The sequence below is a fragment of the Chelonoidis abingdonii genome, chromosome 11 (assembly GCF_003597395.2).
Source record: "Chelonoidis abingdonii isolate Lonesome George chromosome 11, CheloAbing_2.0, whole genome shotgun sequence".
NCBI lineage: Eukaryota > Metazoa > Chordata > Testudines > Testudinidae > Chelonoidis > Chelonoidis abingdonii.
Genome location: NC_133779.1, coordinates 6,219,927 through 6,235,863, shown reverse-complemented (window position 1 = coordinate 6,235,863; position 15,937 = coordinate 6,219,927). Strand labels below are relative to the sequence as shown.

The window sequence follows — 15,937 nt, the reverse complement described above, 5'->3', positions numbered from 1 at the left end:
GCTACCCCGTGAGAAGCTGGTGCACAGAGGATAGCAACCTAGTGCTGCTGCCTGCTCACAGGGTTGCCCCCTTAGCTCCGCTGGGGAAAGGGCAGGATTCAAATCTCAGGGACACGCTGTGGGGTCCTGACAGCTGCTCCCCAGGGACAAACCCAGCGTGGGCCTCTGATTTCACAGTGTGATGTCGTGGAAGGAAATGATGTCATCTGGTCAGGGCTGTGATGTAAGAAGTCCAAAGCAGCGTGCGAAGGGATCTCACTAAGCTGCGTGATTGGGCAACAAAATGGCAGCTGAAATTCAGTGTTAATACATGCAAAGGAAGGGACATTGGAAAACAGGGCTCTGGACCCTCTTTATCCTTAACAGACGGTTACAATAGGGAAGAGACAGAGAACAAGGAGTAATGGTATCAAGTTGCATTGGGGGGAGGTCTACGTTGGATATTAGGAAAAACTTTTTCACTAGGAGAGTGGTGAAGCACTGGAATGGGTTACCTAGGGAGGTGGTGGAATCTCCTTCCTTAGGGGTATTTAAGGCCTGGCTTGACAAGGAGTAATGGTATCAAGTTGCATTGGGGGGAGGTCTAGGTTGGATATTAGGAAAAACTTTTTCACTAGGAGGGTGGTGAAGCACTGGAATTGGTTCCCTAGGGAGGTGGTGGAATCTCCTTCCTTAGAGGTATTTAAGGTCAGACTTGACAAAGCCCTGGCTGGGATGAATTAGTTGGTTTTGGTCCTGCTTTGAGCAGAAGTTGGACTAGATACCTCCTGAGGCCCCTTCCAACCCTGATATTCTATAACCCCATCTGTGCCTACAGGAGGATGGTGTCAAAATTAGAGATCTTGGCGTCATTGTGGATCATTCTCTGAAACCACTCGCTCAATGAGCAGCAGCAGTCAACAAAGTGAACAGGGTTGGGAACCGTTTGGAAAGGGGTTGATAAGACAGTAAATATCATATTGCCTCTGTATAAATCCATGCGCACCCACACCTGTAATGCCGCGGGCCGTTCTGGTCACTCCATCTCCAGAAAGGTGTATTGGAATTGGAAACGGTACAGAGAAGGGGGTATTTAGAAAGACGGGGACTGTTCAGCTGGGAAAAGAGATGACTAAGGTGGGATATGATGGAAGTCTATAAAATCATGAGTGGTGTGAAGAAATTAAACAAGGAAGTGTTATTTAGCACTTCTCATAACACACGAACGAGGGGTCACCCGATGAAATTAACAGGCAGCGGGTTTACAACAGGCACAAGGATGTACTTGTCCACCCAACGCACAGTCACCCTGCGGAACTTGCTGCCAGGGGATGTTGCGAAAGCCAAAACTATAACTGGGTTCAAACAAGAACTAGAGAAGTTCGTGGAGGGCAAGTTTATCAATGGCTATTAGCCGACACGGACGCAACCCCATGCTCTAGGCGTCCCTAAACCTTTGACTGCCAGAAGCGGGGACAGGGGATCAATGATCATGGATCACTCGATAATTGCCCTGTTCTATTAATTCCCTGTAAAGAATCTGGCACTGGCCACTCTCAGAGACAGGACATTGGGCTAGTGGGGCCATTGGTCTGACCCAGTGTGGCCAGTCTTATGTGGAGTTAAAAAATAGGCATAGCTGGGAATACAACTCAGAAGTCCAGGCTCCCAGCCCCCTGCTCTAAGCCACCAGACATCACTCCCCTCCCAGAGTTGGGCAGAGAACCCAAGAGTCCTGGCCCCCAGCTCCCTGCTCCCAGTGCTAAGAGCGCAGAGAACCCAGGAATCCTGGCTTCCAGCCCTCGCCCCCGCTCCCAGGGCTAAGCTGGACAGAGAACCCAGGAGTCCTGTCTCCCAGTCCCCCACTTTCAGTGCTAAGGTGGGCAGAGAACCCAGGAGTCCTGGCTCCCAGCCCACCCCCATCCACACTCTCCCAGGAGTCCTGTCTCCCAGGCCCCGGCTCCCAGCGCTAAAGTGGGCAGAGAACCCAGAAGTCCTGGTTCCCAGCCCCCTCCATCCAACCTCTCCCAGTGCTAAGCTGGGCAGAGAACCCAGGAGTCCTGGCTCCCAGCCCCCACCACTCTCAGTGCTAAGCTGGGCAGAGAAGCCAGGAGTCCTGAGGGCTCTCAGCGCTAAGGTGGGCAGAGAACCCAGGAGTCCTGGCTCCCAGTCCCCGCTCTCAGCTGGGCAGAGAACCCAGGAGTCCTGGCTCCTGGCTCCCGGCCCCCTCCCCCGCCCTCCCCCTTTGCAGAGGGCGGTGGCTGGGGGCGGGCCGAGCCGAGCCGAGCCGAGCGGTGCATTGTGGAGCCGCCAGAGCTCAGCAGGGGGTTGGAGCCCGCAGCAGCCGGGAGCGGGACCATGCGCCCCCACAGCCGGGGCAGCCAGGGGCCCAGGTAGGCGGGAGCCGCAGGCAGCCCATGGCCCCCGCCTCCGCTGCGGCCGGGAGTGAGCGCCCGAGCCCGGCCGTGCGCCCCCCGCCCGCCCCGGAGCGCCCCGGCCCGGTTCCGAGCGGCACCATGAGGTGAGAGCCCGGTCGTGCGCCCGGGGGGAGCTTTGTCCGCGGCCTGGGGGTCCCGGCGGGGGGGAGGACGCGCCCCTGGCCGGAAGCGGAGCCCCCAGATCGGGGACGGCTTCCCTGGGAATCACTCCGGTGCCTCCCCCCGCCCTTCTCCCGCACCCATCGTTGGGGGGGGGGGACGCCTCCCGTGGGGCTTCGAGCCCCCACTGGTCCTGGCAGGGACTTGGCCCCCCTGCGCCCATCCCCGTGCCCCCCGCCCAATAGCTGGAAGCCCTGAGGTTGCCCCAAGGGCAACACAGAACCCAGGCGTCCGGGGCGGGGCGGGTATTGTGCAGCTAGTGTGTCTCGGGGGCAGCTGCGGGCCCCTCCCCCCCCCCCGGATGGTTTCTGACTGGGACAGCGTCTGCCTGGTTCTCAGACCCCCCAGCGGCCGAGGAGGAAACATAGAAGGGCCCCTGCTGCTGGGGGGTCTGAGCTAGATCCTGTGGGGCAGGGGCTGGCTTGTCTCTGATGTCACAGCCCGCTGTAGTGGGAGTGGGTGACATCACCTGCTCAGGGCTGTGATGTCATGGTTAACCACTGGGGGGGATAGAACCCAGGAGCCCTGGCTCTCAGCCGCCCTCCCTTCTGTTCCAACCACTAGACACCACTCCCCTCCCAGAACCAGGGACAGGAAGCAGGAGTCCTGGCTCCCATCTTCCCTCCCCCCCACCCTGCTCCCACTCCCAGAACGCAGGAGTCCTGGCTCCCAGCACATCCCCACCCCCACCCACTAGACCCCACTCCCCTGTCTGCACTTGGAGTGTAGCCCTGTGCTTATGTGTGTGTGTGGGGGGGGATCCCAGGAAAGTCCCCCCTCCATTCCCGTGCTCCGCAGCTGAGGATGCCCCAGCTGTCTGTGCCAGGGGGGGGGCCCTGCCCCAGCGGCGACCCTCACTCCTGCGCCTGGGCTGGACTCAGCTGTTGGTGCTAAACATTCCAAAGCCGCTGGGTGGGGGTGTGGGGTGTGTGTGGATCCAGCGTTGAAGGGGGGAGAAATGCTCCTGGTGCTTGAAATTCCTGCTCTGTTGGGTGGGAGGGGGTGGATCCGTTCCTGAGCTGCCCTTTGACCCCCAGGCCTGGGCTACAGCAGCTGACAAGATTGGCAGGTCCTGATGCCCCTGAGAGCAGAGGTCAGAGCCCCCAACTCAGCAATTTGGAACTGCTGGACTAATAGGGGGAGGGTTGCGGGTCGGGGCATTGGGAGAGCTGGAAGCCTTGGGAGTGAGGGGCGCTGGCAGAGCACGGGGGGAGCCCAGGGCTGAGCTGGCAGGGGGCTGCGGGTTGGGAGTGAGGGGCAGTGGTTGGAGGGCAGATTGGTATCTTCCCAGGTCTCGTGCTGCAGCTCTGTGGCTTTGCCCTGGGGAGGAGGGCAGTGCGGGGGCTGTGGGGCAGACCATGGGGTGTCTGACTTGGAGGGTGCCGGAGCCACAGAGCCTGTGTATTGCTAAAGAACAGCAGGAAACGGCCACAGGCGCATCCTGGCTTTCCCTTCCCTGTGTGTGGGGGGTGGGGGGGGCTGCACGGGCCCCTGGCCTGGGGCTGGCCTATGGGTCACAGGCCTGGAGGCAGCCTGGGCTGCTGGCTCCTGAGCTAGAGCAAAGGGGGCGGGGGGTTGATCTCAGGAGGGCCTGGGGCTGTATCCCCCAGGACTGGGGCCAAGCCCTGCTCCCCCCCCCCCCGCCCCGGTGCACTGGGACCCTGCTTATGAACCCCAGGGCCTGACCCCCACCCCAGTGCATTCTGGGCCCCCTGTCTCAGTTTGCTGAGAGCAGAGAATGCTGGGAGCATGGGGGGCGGGGGGGCTCGTATTGGGTCTGGGAGCAGCTGCAGTGGCCAGTGCTGGTCCAGAGGGGGGGCCTGGCCGGGCTGTCTGCTCCCACCTGGGCTTTGCTTGGGACAGGGGTATCTGGCTGCCCAGCTCTCAGGAGCGGCTGCTGCTTGGACCAGGCACTGGGGTCCCTGCCCCTCGGAGTGTGGGGGGGACCCCTCGGCTGCTGTCTGGCCTGGGCCGGGAGGTGCTGCCAGGAGGGTCTTGTGGGGTATTCGAAGGGTGAATGGGGGGGGCTCAACCTCCCCACCCCACACCCAGATGGGGGCTCTCCCCATGGTGCCTTCAGCGCAGGCATGGGGGGTGGGGCTGGGAGGGTCTGTTACACCAGAGCAGCCTGCGGCAGCTCTAGGGTCTGTCCAAGTGGGTCCCCTCCGTCCCCTGACCCCCATGGCCAGGCTGTGGAGAGCCCCCACTCCCCCCCCCCCCGTGCACTGTACCACAGTGAGCAGGAAGTGACTCAGGGTCTCACCCAGGAAGTGAGTGGGGGCTGGGGAACAGGGACAGTCCCGTGGGGGTGGGGGGTGGCTCTTGAACTCAGGCCCCAGTTTGGCCAAAGCCCCTGGACTCTGGGGACAGTCGGAGCCAGAAGACCCAGGCCTGGCTTCACCCCAAATCCACCCAGTCGCGGAGATGGGGCCTCTGGCTGCCCCTATCCCGCAAGGCTGGGCTAGCAGGGGCTGCAGGGTGGGAGCCCAGGAGCTGGGAAGGTTGCCCTGGGCCTGACTCCTGCACGCTGGCCTGCTCCTCCCCAGAGGCAGCTGCCTCTGCCTCCAGCTTTGGTGCCTCCTGAAGGTCAGGCCAGGCCTGATTCCAGCCCCGCTCCCTCACCCCACCAGAGACCCCACCAGAGACCGGTTGCCTTCCGTGGAGGGGCGTGTTATGGAGGCGGGTGAGCCGGGGGATGAGTTGGGGGCTGCGGGGTCTCAGCCCTTCCTCTGGTTTGTTTTAGCGGTGGGTGGGTTCCTGACCACCCCAAACAGGGTGATGGGGGGGGGCTGTGCCTTTTTCCCATTCCCCCCTCTCCTCCCCCCCCATCTGAGACAAACAGGCTCTGTCCTTCAAACCTTCCCTTATATGGTCACAGATAGCTGCTCCCCCCTTCCTGCTCCAGAGTCCGGCCCCCCAGGTGCTGCCTCCCAGGCTGGTGCCCCACCCCCTCTGGTGGGGAGCTGTGGGGGGAGGGGGAGGGACTGGCCCTTCCCATGGTGCTGGGGAAGATGCTGGGAGGACCCTGGGGGAGGTCAGGCAGGGAACCCCAGGCTGGGCCTGGGGGCGTGTCAGGCGGGGGGGTGTTAGGCAGGGAAGCTTGTGGGCGGAGGTGTCAGGTGGGAGGGGGTATCAGGCAGGGAGGTCTGGAGGGGTGGGCGGGGGCGGGGTGACAGGCAGGCAGGGAAGCCTGGGAGTAGCTAGTGCTGGGGGTTGGGGGTGTGGATTGGCTGAGCCGGGTCCCTGGCCCACAGCCAGGGCTCCCTCAGTCTCTGGGCCAGCTGGCTGGGACCTGCTGCCTGCCAGCCTGGCAGCCGCTGCCACCACTCCCAGGGCAGCTGGGTGCCCCACAGGATCCTGCTGCAGATGGGCCTTGTGCCCCCACAACAGCGGCTGGGATGGGGTTCTCCTCTTGGCATAGGGGAAACTGAGGCACAGAGGGGCAAGGACTAGCCAAGCCCATGCAGCCAGTGGGGCATAGAACCTGGGAGGCCTGGCTGCCAGCCCCTCCCCCTCCCGTTCCCGCAGGCCGTTGGGAAAGAGCCGGGACTAGCGGAAGTGGCTCGTGGTCAGGGCCTGTTGGTCAATTGCCACCGGGTAGGCAGCCTGCGAGGCGCTGGAGGCTGGGCAGTGCGGGGGGAGGGGCGTGTCTGGAAGTCCTGGGGGGGTCTCAGGGAGCCCCGGGGAGGGTCCCAGCGCCTCTCGGGGTGTTGCCACGTTCCCGGTGTTGGGGTGTCAATGGGGGAGGAGGCAGCAGCCTGGGCACGGCCTCCCCTCCCCCGCAGCAGCTGGGCCAGGCCGGGGACAGCCGCACCCTGTTTGGATTGTGGGAGCGGCAGTTGCTTCCGCTTGGCCCGCGGGTGCTGGGGAGGGGCTGGGAGCTGGCGACATGTGTCTGGGCGCCCCCCCCCACCAGCCTGTCGGGCACCCTGGGGCTCGTTGGGGGAGATTTGGGCCCCCAGGCCAGCGGAGCCTCCCCCCGGCCTTCCTGTGGGAGACATGCCAGGTGCCCCCAACAGGCTCAGAGAACACGGGGGGGGGAGGTGTCCCAGGTCCTGGGGGGCAGCGGGAGTGTTCAGGGGTCACCAGGAGCAGCAACTCAGGATGTGAATTGTTGTCACCTCCCCACTCTGCCAGTGCTCCTGAATCCCGACCTGCAGCCCCCTGCAATCCTCGCCCTGCCCCCCATCTCTGCTGGTGCCCCTCAATCCCGACCCACAGCCCCCTGCAATCCTCGCCCTGCCCCCCATCTCTGCCGGTGCCCCTCAATCCGACCCGCAGCCCCCTGCAATCCTCGCCCTGCCCCCCAACTCTGCCGGTGCCCCTCAATCCGTCAGCCCCCTGCAATCTCGCCCTGCCCTGCAACTCTGCCGGTTGCCCTCAGTCCCGGACCCGGCAGCCCCCTGCATCCTCGCCCTGCCCCCAACTCTGCCTGGGCCCCCTCAATCCGACCGAGCCCCCTGCATCCTCGCCCTGTCCCCCAACTCTGCCAGGTGCCCCTCATCCGACCCGCACCCCCTGCCAATTCCTCGCCCTGCCCTTGCAACTTTCTGCCGGGCCCCTCAGTCCCGACCCGCAGCCCCTGCAATCCACCCTGCCCCCAACTCTGCCGGTGCCCTCAATCCGACCGCACCCCTGCAATCTCGCCAGTGCCCCCCACTCTGCCGTGCCCCTCATCACCGACCCGCCCCAGCCCCCCCAAATCCCTGCCATCCCCCCCCCCCACCCCCCCAAGGTTTGACCCACCCCACGGCCCACCTGCCACCCCCCTGCAGTCTGCACCCTGCCTTCCCTCACTTCTGCCAGTGCCCCTCACTTCACCGACCCGCGCCCCCTGCCAGCCCAGCCCTACCCCTCATGGCTGCCAGCACCCCTCATCCTGAGCACAGCCCCCGCAAAATCCCTGCCCGGTCCCCCACTCTGCTGGTGCCCCCTCATTCCCTGGCCGCAGCCCCCCTGCGTCGCCCATCAAGCCCAGCCTGGCCTCCTACCCCACTCCTGCCCAGTGCCCTCACTCCTGCCCGCCCGCTTCTCCACTCTGTTGGTGCCCCTCACTCCGACCCACAGCTCCTGCCAGCCCACCGTGCCCCCCAACTCTGCCAGCAACCCCTCACTCCCGACCCACAGCCCCTGCCAATCGTGGCCTTGCCCCCCACACTCTGCTGGCGTCCCTCACCCCGACCCCGCACCCTTCTCAATCACTGCCCCCCTACTCTGCTGGTGCCTCTCACTCTCGACCGCAGCCCCCCTGCCCCTGCGAGACGGGGTCATGGATGAGCCCGGGGAGGGGGCGGGCTGGAGCTGGCCATGGGCAGGCCCCAGGCAGGTTGCTGGGTGCTCCCCCACCCCCGCTGCTCCCTGCGGCCCCTTCCCTCTGGCTGTTGGTTCCCCCCCCTGCCAGCAGGGCCCATGGGCGGCCGGACTTGCGTGACTCGGTTCCTGTGCGGTGGCCTGTGCCCAGCATAATCTTCCTGCGGAGGAAACCCCCAAGCCCCCGCCCTAGCTGCTGGTGCCTTCCAGCTCAGTGCCCCTGACCGGGAGGCTCTCGCCGGCTGCTGGAGTGATACCAGCGACGGGGGGGTGGCGGGGGGTCTGTGCGTGGACACCAATGTAATGGCGGGGGGCGGGGAGGGAGCTGCCCAGCAGCGGGTGGGGCCAGCACCCTGTGATGCACGTCCTGGCTGGAGACGCTTGCCCTGTGCTCGGTGCCCGGCAGGGCTGGGTGTGGGGCTGGGCGCCCTGGCAGAGCAGACAGCTCGAGGTGGAGGTGCCACTAGTTCCCCTGGGCACTGCTGTGGGGTGGGGGCGGGGCAGCACTCTGAGGGGGCTCCTGGGCCGGGACTGGGACATTCCCTCCTCATTGGGCAGCCTGGCTCGAGGCCAGGAGCTCCGAGGTTGTGGCCCCAGGGATGGTCTCTCTGCCCCCTGCTCTCACTCAGGAGGGACCTGGGCCTGCTTCCTTCTGCCCCCCAGGCAGTGGGGGGGAGGAGGGGGTGTCACCTGGGGGGGGCGCTTCTTCCCCTTGGGATCCCACCACTGGCACCTGTGCTCTGTGCTGCCGTCCCCTGGACCCAGCAGGCAAAGGGACACGTTGGCATAGGGTCAGCCCCCAAACCAAACATCCCCTGGGGGCCCAGCCTCAGCAAAGGCCCCCACCTTGAGCTGGGACCCTGGATGGGGAGTGGGACCTGCAACCCCAGCGGTGGGGAGGGGGGGCTATTTCCCAGCATCCCCAGGGAAGGGCCCTCCAACCCCCCCCAGCTGGCTGCCCCCCCCCAGCCCTTAGGGTTTGGGGTTGTGAAGGTTCCTGGAATTTTGTGGCTGGTCACACCAACTCTGAGCTGTGGGGCTGGGATTCGCGGGGGGGGGGCGGTGTTCTAGAGGTTAATGGAGGGCGGGGCTGAGAGTCAGGACTCCTGGGTTCTGTGCCTGACTCTGCCATTCCAGTCCCCTCCCCGTGCCTCAGTTTCCCCTGTACAATGGGCTGATCCCTGTCCCGTGGGGTGCAAAGCCCCCCAGAGTATCTGGGCCTGGAGTGCACTGAAGGTTTCCCTGCTGCTAAAGGGTGAGCTGCTGGGGGTGGGGTGGGGGGAGAGCTCAGCGGGTTCACTTCGGCGTGGAGAGGGGCCTGCAGGAGCTCCTCCCCCCACGTTCACCCTCTTCTCCCTCCGCAGCGAGACGGTCGTCTGCGCCACCCGCGCCACGGTGATGCTGTATGACGATGCCAACAAGAAGTGGGTGACAGCGGGGAGCGGCCCCCAGGCTGTCAGCTGGGTGCAGATCTACCATAGCCCGGGCAGCAACACCTTCCGCGTGGTGGGCCGCAAGATGCAGGCGGACCAGCAGGTGCAGGGGTTGGGCTGGGAGGGGGGTTCTGGGACCTGCCAGGGAACAGTGGCTCAGGCTGCACCCCAGGGGAGGGGCTGCACCCCCTGGGATCTGCCCTGGTGGGGGGGGCTGGATCCCCCTAGGGTGAGGCAGAGCTGTGCATAGGGGGCTGGCTCTCCTGGCCAGTGTTCCAGTCCCCCCACCCAAGTGCCCCCTCTCCAGAGATTCCAGGCTTCCTCCCGCCCCGGAAATGTGGCCTGGGCCCTGACCTGTGGGTTTGAGGCTCAGGCTGGGAGCCTCCCGCAGGGCTGAGGACTGGGTGGCCCAGGAGATGGGGGGTGGGTGGGCACCTTCTGCTGCCCCCTGCTATGTTAATTGTGGGCTTCACTCCGGTGCCAGAGGGCACTGCCAGCCCCCCATGCTGTGCTTGGCAGAGCCGGTGCCAAGGCTGGCGTCTGAGCAGGGCTGAGCCCTTCCCGCAGCCCCTCCTGGCTCCCACACCGAGGGGGGGTCCTCAGCCCTGCCCCATCATCCTATCCTTGATGATCTCCCCCGAGCTTGGGTGAGAAGCCAGGTGTCCTACCCCCCCCACCACCCCATGGCACCTGCCTGGTCCTGGCCCCAGCCCCTCCTGCCCCCTGAACAGAGACATCCTCATACCCAGGCCGGTGCCTGGGGTACCAGCTGCTCTTGGTTGTGTCTCACCCCCCTACCCCCGTGGCCTTGGTATAGTCTCGGGGGGGGGGGGGAGGCTGGAATCCCTTGGGCCCCCTGCTGACCCAGCTCCCCCCCTGCCCCCCCAGGTGGTCATTAACTGTGCGATCGTGAAGGGGATGAAATACAACCAGGCCACGCCCAACTTCCACCAGTGGCGCGACGCCCGCCAGGTCTGGGGGCTCAACTTCGGCAGCAAGGAGGACGCCAGCCAGTTTGCCAGCGGGATGCTGCTCGCCCTGGACCGGCTGGAGGCGGGTGAGTGAGCGGTGCCTGGCCCTGCCCCCATAGCCCAGGGGGCTGGGCATTTCTTGGGGGGGCTCAGGCTGGAGACGCGGGACTTTGGCCCCGCTGCAGTGCCCGGGTTTGGGGTGCTGGAGGGCAGGTCGCCCTGTGGGACTTGTGGCTGGCAGTGGGGAGCCGACGCTCTGATCTCTGGGGGGAGGGAGGCTGGGGGGGAACCTGTTGTTGACCCACACCCCCATTGTGTGTCCCGGTGCAGGCTTGGCTCCGTCTGGGCCTCCCCAGAACGGCCCCTCCCCAGATGAGATGGAGCAGCAGAGAAGGTATGGTGTCTTCCCCCCCCCCCACCCCACACATACACACCTCCGCCCTCCCATCAGGTTCCCCCACCCCCTTCCCAGATCCCCAGTGGCCTTGACGGGGTGGGGGGTCTCAGGGGCCGTTACCAGGGAGGGTCTCTGAGGCTTGGTGGGCAAAGGAGAGTCCGGGTGGCAGTGGGGGGGTACATGGCTCCTGCCCCGCCCCTTGGTGAGGGCTGCCCAGTTGCTGACGCCCGTGCCCCAGGGGATTACTGAAGTGACCCCCCCGCCACTGGCTAAGCCCTTGAGCGGCTGGGGCGGGCGCTGCCGGCTCAGCCCTGATCGGCTTGCAGCTGGTGGAGAGAGCGGCTGCCCAGCATGTGTGGGTTCGTGGTGTCAGGGATCCTGGACCCGGGGTCCCCCCAGGCCTCGCCGCACACGTGAGTGATGGGGAGGGGTCCCTGGGTATTTGTTCTCTTCCCCCCTCTTCCAGTTCTCACCCCCCCTTTGTCTCCCAGGCAGCAGCTGGAGCAGGAACAGGAGCGCAGGGTGGTCAGTGCAGGTGGGTAACGCGGTGGGGGCAGGCGCGGGGAAGGTCTGGGGCAGGCCGGGGGGAGTTTAGGGGCAGGTTGCGGACAGGTGGGGCCGCGCTCGTTCTCTGCCACTTGGCAGTCGGGGTTGTCTTTCGCACACGATCCCCCCTCTTGCCCCCCAGCTGTGTCTGGGCTAGCCCCACGGGACTGTGCCCCTTGTGTGTGGGGGGCAGGCTCTTCCAACCGGGCCTCAACCCAGCAGGCTGCCCCAGAGCGCAGGGGGCGGCTGCTGCGGGGGAGGGGGCAGGGATTTAAATTAATTGACGTTCAACTCGTTTGGTGGGGATTAGTTCTGTCCGCTGGCCGGGGGGGAGGGCTCTGTGTGGGGCCCCCAGTCCCCCAGGGTGTCTGGCTAAGAGGGTCCCGAGTGGATCTGGTCAGACCTTTCCCCCCAACCCATCCTCCAACCCGCTTTGGTCTTGGTGTAGGATCTCCACGACCCCTTCGGGGGAGGCCCCCCACCGCCCCCGGGGCCTCCGCCCCCTCCAGGCCGCCTCCGCCCCTTGGCCTGCCTGCTTGCTGCTGGGGGGCCGCCCCCGTCAACTGGGGGACCACCTCCTGCCTCCTCTGTTCCTGCTCGCAGGGCCCTGGGGCGGGAGGCTTGGGGGGGCCACCGGCCTGGCAGCTGCCATCGCAATGCGCAAAACTCAGGGAAAATTGCCAAGGTGGGTCTGGGGACCCGGGAGGGGTGGGGGCGGGAGCGAGGGGAGTGGGAAGAAGGTAGGGTCAGGCGCCCCAGTCTAGGCTGGTTCTGGACTGGGAGTGGGTTGGCCTTGTTGCCCGCCCAGAGGGCACCATGCTTCCTGCTCTGCGGCTGGCGGGGTCCCCTGCAGGAGGGGGGCGGCAAGCCACTGACAGGGCTAATCTGGGGTGGGTGGGTGGTTGGGGACGGGGGAGAGGGGAATTGCGTGCTTGGCTGTAATGACTCTGCTTCCTGCCCCCCGGCGGCAGGAGGAGGGGCGCGGCCGGCAGGGGGCAGACTCCAGCCCTGGACAGCCCCAAAGACCGAGCAAGCCGTGGCGGGGGGGCGGGGGCCTGATGAGGAGATCGAGCCCCATTGCTGCCGACGGGTGAGCGGGGGGACGAGCTGCTGGGTCTCCATGTCGGGGGGAAGGCGGCGCGGAGGGGGCTCTGTGGTTGTGGGGCTGGGGGCTCGGTGTGGGGCTGGGTGGTGGTGGGGCTCTGTGCCGGTGGGGGAGAGGAGGGCTGCCCTGTGCGTGTGGGGCTGGGGCATGGGGAAGTGTGGGGGGGAACTGGGGGGAGATCCCAGACATGTCCCCAGTGCTGACTCAGCCCTGCCAGGGGTCGGGGCGTTGCCCCGCTTGGCCGAGTGGGATCTGTGCCTCCTGGCAGGGCTGGGGGGGGTGAGTGACTCTTGGGGTGGGGCAGGCCTGGGGGGGCGCTAACCCGCTCTCCCCGTCGCCCCCTGCAGGCGGAAAGCCACGCTGCCCGGCGAGAGGCCTGGGCCAAAGAAAGATGACGACGTTTCCAGCGTGAGTGTCCTGCCCCCCGTCCTGCGGCCATGCCAGGGCGGGGATCTCCTGTTCCTGGGGAGGGGGCGGAGGGGCTGAGCCCTGGGGCCTGGCGGGGTCTGTGCCAAGTCCCGGATCTGCCCAGCAGTTCAGGAGGGAGCTTCTTGGGGGGAGGGAGATCCCCTGGGGCTCCTGGAGGAGGGAGGAAGGGGGACTTGCCCACAGCTGCAAGACCCACTGACCCCACCCCACACCTGTTCTGTCCCCAGCAGCAAGATGCCGCCGACCCCTCAGGTACTAGGACCCCGAGCCTGCAGAGCGGTGAGTTGGGGGGGCTCGGCTGGCCCCACAGACCCCTGGCTCCCAGCGTACCCGGGGGAGGACAGGTGGAGCAGGCCATGCTGGGAGCTGAACGGAGGGGGAGTGGGGGCGGGCAGCCCCCTCACCTGGGCACTGTGCTGCCTGGCACTGGCCAGGGGTGGGGGACCCTGCGTGTGGGGGGGGCACCGCATAGGGGGAGAGTTCACACCTTGTACACTGCTGGGGTGGGGGGCTGGGTGTCTGAGACCCCCCCTCCCCCAAATTCCTCTCCCCATGGATCTCCTCGGTTAAAGCGCCAGGCGCCCATTTCTCCCCTCTCTTGCCAGACTCGGTGCGGAGGCCCTGGGAGAAGAACAGCTCCACCCTGCCCAGGTGGGTGCTGCCAGGCCGGCCCATGGGGAGGGTGGGGGGTCAGTGCGGCTGGAGCCAGGAGGGGCTGGGCTGGACGATGGGGAGGGTGGGGGGTGAGCGCGGCTGGAGCCAGGCGGGGCTGGGCCGGGGGTCTGTCTGCCTCTCTCCCTCCCCCGACCCCTCAGGTATAGTGAGACCCAGGAAAGCAGCGACTCCCCCAGCCCCCCCCGCCCCGGAGTAGCACCAGCCTCTCAGGATAGTGCCCGGGCATGGGTCAGGGCACCGAGGCCATGGGGCAGATACTGGGCAGACCAAGGGGTGGGGGGCGGGCACTAGGCCTGGCTCCAAGGGAGGAGGAGAGGGGTACCCTGGGCACGGGGGCTGGTGGAGCAGAGGGGCCCTTGGAGGGAAGTGTGTGTATGGGGGGACATGGGGATCCCATGGCCACGGGGTTTCCTGCTGGGCAGTGGTGCCAGGGCCCAGAATTGTCCCTGAGGCTCCAGCCTGTGGAGCTGGGCATGGGGCTGGCTGGGGTATGGAGCATGTGCGGCTGGGGGCAGGGTCAATGCAGAGCCCAAGGGCGCAGAGCTGGGTAGGGCTGCGGCTCCCTGGCACTGTACCCGCTGGGCAGCAACCAGAGCCACGTGGCCTGGCTTGGCCTCCCCTGATCCTTCTGAATATCTCCTTGCTTTGCTGCGCCCTGAGCCACAGCATGGTACCTCAGTCCTACCGTGAATACCCCCCAATTGCCCGTGGGGAAACTGAGGCACCGGGCTTGGAACGGACTTGCCAAAGAGCACAGTATCATAGGCAGGGAAAGAACCCAGGAATCCTGACGCCCCTCCCATAAGTGGGTTGCCTGTTAACTCTGGAACCTAATGCTGGCTGTGTGTCACCCTAAGCTGTGGAGCCCGCTCAGTGGCAAGGCTCTCGGACGGGGGTGGGATCCCTGCCAAAGAGGAACATAGAGCTTCCTGCAGCTTCTCACCCCTAACTCCTACCCCTGCCCCCCAGGATGAAATCAGGTGCCCCCAGCAGCACGGAGTCCCCGGCCAGCACAGAGGAGTCTGACCTGGAGCGGATAAAACAGGTACCAGGGTGGGGGAGGAGCCAGGGAGCCCAGCCCTGGGGTAACCCGGGGTTTGTTCCTAAACCTGGGACTCTGCTCGGTGATGGAGCAGGACCCCATGACCCTGAGCATGGCGGCGAGGGTCTGGATTGGGCCGGTGCAGGGGGCAGGGTGGGGGGGGCGGTGGGCGGGTTGGGCGGATGCCTGGGGTTTGTCATGGACGGGTGGGAGTGGGTGAAGGGCTGTACAGGCGTGCCCAGACTGGGGGTGGGGGAGGTGAGCAGGGGGCTGTTGCAGGGTTTTGTATGGGGGGACGCTGAGAGAAGAGGGAGGGGTGCGCTGGGGTGCAGGTAGGCCCTGCATAGGAATGATGCGGGGGGAGGTGTCCAGGGGGAGTGGGGGTGGAGTACTGGGGGGATGAGGCACACATGGGGGGTCTCTGGGGTGGGATGGGGAGGGGCAGGGCTCTGACGTGACGGGGGCTGGGAAAGAGGGGCAGGCTGCAGTCGGGGGGGGTGGGGAAGGCTGTACACAGATGGGTGCAGGTGGGCTGCACCCCCACCTAACGGTGCATCTCCGCCCAGTGAAGCTGCTGAGGAGGTGCGCCGGGAGCTGCAGAAACTGAAGGAGGAGATCCATTCGAGCGTGACGCGACCGTGGGGGTCACTGAGCTGGTTTCCTGCCACTCTGGGGGTGCGGGGCTGCTGAGGCTTGGGGCGGAGGGCGGCATTTCTCTGTGCGTGAGCCGCCAGCCCCCACTGCATGCCCTAGCCCTCTGGCGAGAGCCGCTTCCACCCACTAAGGCTGTTCAGACTGGTTCCCTGGCATTGCTCCCGGTGGCCGTGAGGGCGCGCCTGGAGCCGCGTGGTTCCCCTTGACTCCATCTGGCTCCCAGCTGGCGACTCACCTCCTTTCTCTTCTCTGCAGGTCGTGCTGGAACGCGAACCGGGGCTCTCCTCAGCCCCACCCATCCCGCCCCGCGCCCGGGTCCAGGGCGCCAGGCTCCTGCGCCGCGCCGGGTTTATCGTCTTTGACCGCACCCTCCCCTACATTGAGCCGCCTCCCCATGCACCCTCCTGCCGGCCGGGTGATTCTTCGGCGGCACCAGGCACCCCACTTGTGCAATTCCACGGGGGTGGCCCAATCTGGAGCACCCCCCCGATCCAACCCCTGGGCGCTGCCCGGGCAGCTCCCGGCTGGTCGCCTTACCCCGCCTGGGCGGGAGCAAAGCACATAGGCCCTGCAGGCTGCTGCCTACCAGGGCCCTCCCCACCAGAGACGACAGGACCGGGGGCGTCTCCAGGCCAGAGCCACGCGTTGGTCATTCCTGCCTCCCACAGGAGCCAGCCCTCCACGAGGCTGCCTCCCCTGCGAGCGCCCGGCATGACTGGAGTATTCCCTGCCCAACACCCCCCCTGCCCTGCAATTGGACGGGCCAGGCCGCCCCCAGGGATACCCCCACGCTCGTACA

The 15,937-nt window shown here is 66.2% G+C and overlaps 1 protein-coding gene across 1 annotated transcript in view; it reads left to right on the top strand.

The window, feature by feature from the left end:
* The first annotated feature begins 2,284 nt into the window (after positions 1-2,284).
* Positions 2,285-15,937, top strand: part of VASP (vasodilator stimulated phosphoprotein) — a 15,297-nt gene continuing 1,644 nt past the window's right edge. Inside the window, exons 1-11 of the mRNA XM_075071245.1 lie at positions 2,285-2,500; positions 9,251-9,422; positions 10,208-10,376; positions 10,621-10,684; positions 11,179-11,222; positions 11,837-11,918; positions 12,668-12,746; positions 12,995-13,046; positions 13,373-13,418; positions 14,412-14,619; positions 15,394-15,553. Of these exons, the coding sequence (XP_074927346.1) occupies positions 2,397-2,500; positions 9,251-9,422; positions 10,208-10,376; positions 10,621-10,684; positions 11,179-11,222; positions 11,837-11,918; positions 12,668-12,746; positions 12,995-13,046; positions 13,373-13,418; positions 14,412-14,619; positions 15,394-15,553 (1,180 nt within the window). The 5' untranslated portion in view covers positions 2,285-2,396. The remainder of the gene's footprint in view (positions 2,501-9,250; positions 9,423-10,207; positions 10,377-10,620; positions 10,685-11,178; positions 11,223-11,836; positions 11,919-12,667; positions 12,747-12,994; positions 13,047-13,372; positions 13,419-14,411; positions 14,620-15,393; positions 15,554-15,937) is intronic.